This window comes from Vigna umbellata, chromosome 2 (genome assembly GCF_029865625.1).
Source record: "Vigna umbellata cultivar VRB3 chromosome 2, Vumbellata_1.0, whole genome shotgun sequence".
Taxonomy (NCBI): Eukaryota; Viridiplantae; Streptophyta; class Magnoliopsida; order Fabales; family Fabaceae; genus Vigna; species Vigna umbellata.
This window is the reverse complement of record NC_142166.1, coordinates 37,396,015-37,402,842: the sequence shown is the minus strand read 5'-3', so window position 1 is coordinate 37,402,842 and position 6,828 is coordinate 37,396,015. Positions and strand designations below refer to the sequence as shown.

Here is a 6,828-nt window from a genome sequence, read left to right as displayed (position 1 = left end):
AACAATGGTGGAGTGTGAACATGCATGAAATGCACTAAGCTATTTGTCTCTAGAACTGATTTTCTTTTACTTGTTTCAACCGAAATATTGACTCAAATTTGTGTTATTTCTTATCAATTGAAGCATGCAAGATGCTCAATCATACTCTTCACTTGTGCCCTATTGGATCGATCTTTTTAACTTATTGTGTCCTGTCAATTTGATACCTTCCATTTATTCTGTTGGAAGGATATTGTGCATATCTTGATGTAGAAAATGCTCTGGACTTCTAACTTGTGGAACTGATAGGTGTAAATGCTAAAAACATTTTCGTATTACATCCTGATTGTGTTGAAAATTTGTTAAGCATGGTTGATACATTAACAAAAGGTGGAGTTGTAGATGTGATTGTGATTGACCGTGTATTGTTAACCATTAGCAAAAATTTGTTAAGCATGGTTTATAAATACTTTCATGTTAGAACTTCCCTCTTCTATTCACTATGGCAATTTGTAGGATGCTTGCATACGAAATAATATCTAATTGTTCATTACAATATTGTTTTAACTCCATTATTTTATTTGTAGATCTTTAATGATTCATCTCCAATGGAAGGTCCAGACGTGGAAGATGTTAGAACCAAGTGGACTTCTTTTATTTTAAGTGTTAGTAAATTGTAGAAACTTGGCTACAATTTAGTAGTATATATGTAGGTTAACGTAATATTTGGATTGGATATATAGTTTTATGTACAAATAATTTATTAAATATTATTAGACAATTTAATGTATGAAATGAATTCAATTTTTTTCGTTCAATTGAATCTTTGATTTTCTGATAAATTGATTGTAAATTGATTGGATATCCAATGGAAACACGTAACCTTTAAAAAAATAAGTTTTTATGACGTACATGATAATGTGTCATAATATGTTAATTCTGAAAAGTATATATTATGATAGGTGAAAAAATATATGTCATAATACATAGGAAATATTATGATAGGTGAAAATAACTATATCATAAAAGTTCATATATTATGACAGGTAAATCAAACTACTTCATAATAAATTGAACATATTATGAATGATAATTGAAAATTTGTCATAATAGACTATATATTATGACATGTGACAGAAAATACGTCATAGTAGGCTGAACTTATTATGACATACTTTTTTACTACGTCATAGAATGTGTAGACTTATTATAATTATTAGAACTATGATGTCAATCCACCTGTCATAATATGTCAATTTTACCCTTTATAAAAGGTTTTCTTCATACTAGTGGATTGTTATAACATGTCAATATGTTTGTGTTTGGAAAGGTAAATATATGCTTGTATGTGGTGACTCGGTGGAAGGTGGTGAATGATGATTTTACATAGTTGTACTAGAGATGAACTTCATGGGGGCTCTTGAAGAGAGTAGTGGGAAGTGAGACTTGGATACTTTGTCAAGAGAGCTCTTTAGGGGAATGGTGGAAAGTGGCATTTATGTACTTTGCCGGGAAAGCTTTCTAGGAGAGTAATGAAAAATGATACTTATATACTTCCCTACGGAAGCTCTTGATTAGAGTGATGGGAAGTGGACCCTAAGGCTTGAGGGAAGCAGAAGGGTGTCCCATCTGTAAGCTTGAGAGAAGGGTAATTGCTCTAATCGTGAGCAGTTGTTGGTAAATTGCATGTGAGAGTTACAAATCGGTTCCTAACACTGAGATCATTAACGAATGTATAAACTGTTGTGATGACATGTTTTGATGATATGTTTAAATTGTTGTTTGAGACAATAGGCTTTGTGAATGGTTATGTGACACATTAGGCTATGTAAGCTTTGGGAAAATTGATATATTGTGATTTATGTGTATGATAGTTATGATATTTTAATGTTTGTATGTTAGTTCACCTTTATATTTTGGTCGTTACGGTTTTCATATGTGAAGATCGTGATTTATCACGAGAGCGAATAATAATACAAATGTTGAGAAAGATGCATGACATTAGGGAGAGAAATCAATATAGAAAGATGTTTTGGATAATTTTTCAATCTTATGTTTTTACTTTTCAATAAAGTCTATTTGTAAAACAATGATTTTTTTTAATTGAGAAAATAGGAATGAATATTATTTGTTTTAAATTATATAACTTGTGTTAATTATAAATTTAGTAAATAAAATTAGGTTGTTATAGTGTAGGTATATTGCCATATACCACGATCTTCATCTTCAAAACCGTTAAGATGCGTTGCTGAGCTTGAGTCGCAAGTTAAAGTTTCTCTTTTACAATATTAGTTTGTGCACAGATTTTATACGCAGATTGGGTCTATGACCCATATCCACCTATACTCTTCCGAAAACACACATCTCTCTCACTCATTTATTCTTTTCTCTATTCTCTCTATTTTTCTATCCAGCGTTATTTAATCTTTTAGACTTGCTTGCTAGTTTTGAATTCTTTAGAAATATTCAAGAAATATCCCTTATGTCATGCCTTAAATTAGTTTAAAAAGACACGCCATCTCTTTATGATCTCTTAAACTTGTATGAAATTTAGCTTTAAGTCAATCCATATACCACTAATTGTTGGTGACGTTGGGAGAAATGATGGAAGATCACAACAACACCCATCACGTGCCCGGGAGTGGAAGACAGAGACATTGTTAGATGTTTTCATCGATTTAGTCAATCTTACTCCTCAATATTCGAATGACATTACGAGTTTTACCTTTGGAAAGTACTGTGATACCACTACACCAGATACTTCTTACGGTTTAGTTCTTCTAAACAACACTCTTCACTTGCTTCTAAGCCATGCTTCAAAATTGATTTTTCAATTTGATATAAGTAATGTACAAAATAAAGTTGATAGATTTCCTTATCTAAGTCATGGCGAAAACTGAAAAGTTAACAAGGTTGTTTAGAATCAACTGGATATTGTACAATCAAATACATGTAAAATGATCACATATACTTGGATTTATATGTTAAAATCACGAGGAATACTACAAAGTTATGCAACATCATGCAACAAAAGCAAAGAATTAAATTTTCTTTCGGACGTAACATTAATCCACTGGCTACCCTCATCAAAATAGCTGTGGTACGTCATGGCATAGCAGCATACTATAGTTCTTTTCATCGACATCCTAGTTCAGCTCTCCCTTCATCATTGATGGACTTGTTTGTGCAGAGTTTCTGGAGATCAATATAACCAATAATAGTGTCCTCAAAAACTGCCTTGTCCAGCTTAGCCTCGTCAAAGGTGGAGCCCGACAATACTGTGTTCTTAAATACAGCTCCTTCAAGATCAGCTTTCTCGAAGTTCACACGGTCCAACACTGCATTTGAGAAGTCCACCCCTGTAAAATATCCCTGGATCATTGCTTTGTCTATGTTCCAAATAGAATGAATCACAACTTGCAGGTTGACATATAATTTGGAACTATTCTATAAAATCTCCATAGACTCATCATGTTCATCTGGTTGTGTCAGAAAAGAACACTTCGAACAATGATAAGTATCAGAACATCTCTTAATCGCCCGGTTAAACTAGTTTTGTGAAAGATAAATAAATGAAGGTAGTTTTATATGTTCTGCCATTCAAGCTTAGTAGATTACTGATCTCAACAACAACGACGAAAGGAGGAGATACATTTGATAAATATAGATACACTGAAGAACTTGTATTCGGTCCCTAAAGGCTGACGAAGTGACACAGTAATCCATTGTTTGGTTGATTTTGCACAAGTGAAAAATGTTACCTTTAAAGCTGGCACCAGCAGCATAAGCCTTAGACATTATAACTTCTGTCATATCAGCACCATCAAACTTAGCATCCGACATGAGTGCTGCAGAGAGAGACTTCCCCTTGAGGTTGGATTTTTCATTTGTGAAATCACATTGCCGGAGATCTAATGGTTTATCGTATACACCATTTGCCTGACCAATTGTGTTGCCAATAAATGCACGCTCACAGCGATTGGGCTCAGTCGACAATGGGGGAAGTCTCTGCATGGAAAACATACACGCACTAAACAATTTCAGTACATATATTGCACATAAAACCTGTTTTACCACTCTCCTTTCAAACAAGGGCCTCCTTTAACTTTTGTTAGCTAATCTATCAGCAAAGGAAAACTCATCCATGAAATTTCCTCATTGGGCACATTAGCAATGGGAGCTTAAAAGTTAAAATTAGGAATTCAAAGCACATCAATTGCAACAGCTTCTGTTTACATATGTAGTTTACATGACTACAACCAAATCAGGCAACCTGTAGAACCTAGAAATCTATTAATGATGTGACCATTTTTTATGGATTGATAAAATAAGTAGGGAAAATTAGATAAGATTCCTATATGCAATGTGTAGAATTAAATTAAAGATTTTCTATAAGTGTTGAAATTTAAACACAGTTTGAACCTGGGTAGCAGCAGTAACGGGAAATGCAGCAGAAGTAACAGCACAAGCTGCAAGAATACCACAGGCCACGCCCTTCATTCCATTGAAACTGAAGAAACCTCCCTTATTCTGATGAGATCCATCTAAGTCAGCTACTCCTACAAAACAGGGGTAATCATTTTACCAACAAAATAATTAGTTATCTAAGATTGATGCGGAGATCAAGAGGTAAAACTGTAATTTAGACAACACATTGAGAAAATGGATAAGCTAAGCATTGTGTAAATCATAAAAAAAATAAGAAAAAAAAGAGAGGAAGAGTAAGACCAGAGCAAGAAATTGTGAGTGGAGGGGTGAAAGATGGGCGTTTGGTTGTGTAACTGGGTATGCAGAAACCGTTTCGAGGGAGTGGAATTGAAACGTTGGCCATTGTTCTTGTCTCTTCTTCACTCTTCACTTCAGTTTTGAAACTTCCACACACTCTCCGCATCGCTTATCCGCGGATAAATATGTTACGTGGAATCACACGTGGCTCTACATCATTGCTTGTTTTTTTTGAAACATTGTTTTTATATATATGTATTTTGAAACTAATGAGAAATGTTTGATAGTTCGTGTACACGTTAATAATTGAGATAAAATTAAAATATATATATTTTGAACTCTACATTTGTTGGACCTTGTCTCTAAATATTAAATTAATTAACTACTAGTTAAAATAAAATTAATAATGAATCTAATATATATTATACTTTAACTAACATCTATAACAAGGAAGTATTTTAACATATGACGCATGTTTTAGGTTCATTATAAATATTTTATATCATGATATTATTTATAATTATTATTTTTTAAATTGTTAAAATTTCATTTAAAATAAAGATAAAATAAAGTAAAAGAAATAAAACTTTTAAAAAGATTCTTAAAAATATTTTATTGTTGATGTACAAATCCTAAAAATATTGAAATTGAAAAATAGCATGGCAAATTTTCTCATCTAATATGGTTATTTAATTTAACAATGCATATCATCTTTCTATACTTATTAGAAATTTTATTTTTATAATTGAATGAAATTAATATTTATCATATGTTTTACATAGGTTAAAATATTAGTTAATTTGAAACAAAAAAATTATAATTGATAAACTAAAATATTTTTTTATTTCAATTAAACAAAATGATTTTTTGTTTAAAATATTAAGTAATATATATATATATATATATATATATATATATATATATATATATATATATATATATATATATATATATATATATATTGCGACACTAAATGAATTTTGACCTCAATAAATATATATTTATTTGGAAAATCCTAATTAGTGTTCAACACCGATTAAAAACAATTAATAAACATTAAAATTTTACAATAGTTCATAAGACACTAAATGAATTTGACCTCAATAACTATTAATAAAATTTTACTTTTTTTTAGAGGATCAAAATGTTAATAAATTTATTATTTAATGATTTTTAATTTGTTTTTTTCCTAAGCTCTAAACTTTTATGGACATTTTTATTCTTTATGTAAAATAAAACTGCATAAATAATTGTTGAGGTCATAATTCATTAATGTCACATTTAACTATGATTTTTTTATAAAATTCAATCTTAATTAATTATTTTTAACCAGTGCTCTTAGATACTCGTTAGCAGGATCTTTTTATTTTTACTTTGAATATTTATTTTCACCAAGTTTTTGGTTAGCAGGATCTATCTCTCAACCAATGACCATAGCCGCGGCAGAAACGACATATGCCAGTGCATATAGTTGGAAGAACTTCTGATGGACTTAAAGCTTAATTATAGGCAATCGGTTCAGTTGACGATGGACAACAAGTCTACAATCAGTCTGTCGAAGAACCCAGTGTTCCACGGAAGGAGCAAACATATCAGCACAAAGTTCCACTTTCTGAGAGATTTAGTGAACCAAGGGAAAATTGAACTAGTGCACTGCTCGACTGAAGCACAAACTGCTGATATCTTTACAAAGGCCCTTAGGCAAACTAGATACGAGAAACTTAGAGAAATGTTAAATGTTAACTCTCTCAGTAGTTTAGTTTAGGGGGGTGTGTTATTGTAAACTAAAAGCAACCGCCCCAACTGACGAGCGTTAGACATTGTGCGCTTGTTGGACAGCTTATATACTCTTTTACTATTTCTTCTTTCAATTAGTTTTTGAATAATACAATTTACCTTTCATTCTAATATCTGATCTCCGCTCTCTCTCTCTCTCACATCCTCTGCATCATTTTCATCTCGCATACCCCGCGTCCGTCAACAGTGCATCCGTCAACGTCAACAATGTGTCCGCCAACGTCAACATCTCGTTCCATTTTTCCCTCCTTTTTCTTCTATCGATCTCAAGTTCATGTAAAATTTGACAACCCTATCATGATTTGTATTATGAAATTGCACCTCAAA

The 6,828-nt window shown here is 31.8% G+C and overlaps 1 protein-coding gene across 2 annotated transcripts; it reads right to left on the bottom strand.

Annotated features, from left to right (window-relative positions):
- Positions 1-2,876: 2,876 nt before the first annotated feature.
- Positions 2,877-4,870, bottom strand: LOC148203924 (Tetratricopeptide repeat (TPR)-like superfamily protein). 2 transcript variants are annotated; one of them, XM_088106688.1, is made up of 4 exons: positions 4,708-4,870; positions 4,402-4,538; positions 3,741-3,987; positions 2,877-3,338 (listed from the first exon to the last, which is right to left on the bottom strand). In XM_088106688.1, the coding sequence occupies exons 1-4, from the start codon at positions 4,868-4,870 to the stop codon at positions 3,115-3,117; spliced, it is 771 nt and encodes a 256-aa protein (XP_087962814.1). In that variant the 3' UTR covers positions 2,877-3,114. The 2 variants fall into 2 exon arrangements, with proteins under 2 accessions (XP_087962814.1, XP_087962815.1); XM_088106689.1 differs by having other exon boundaries at positions 4,402-4,532; positions 4,708-4,867.
- Between the last annotated feature and the right edge of the window lie 1,958 nt (positions 4,871-6,828).

Bases quoted from the DNA above. Each gene is read 5' to 3' on its own strand.
- LOC148203924 (XM_088106688.1), bottom strand. From the start codon at position 4,870: ATGCGGAGAGTGTGTGGAAGTTTCAAAACTGAAGTGAAGAGTGAAGAA. The intron at 4,539-4,707 runs GTCTTACTCTTC...CCTGTTTTGTAG, and splicing joins ACTCACAATTTCTTGCTCTG to GAGTAGCTGACTTAGATGGA. The intron at 3,988-4,401 runs GTTCAAACTGTG...TTTTCCATGCAG, and splicing joins CCGTTACTGCTGCTACCCAG to AGACTTCCCCCATTGTCGAC.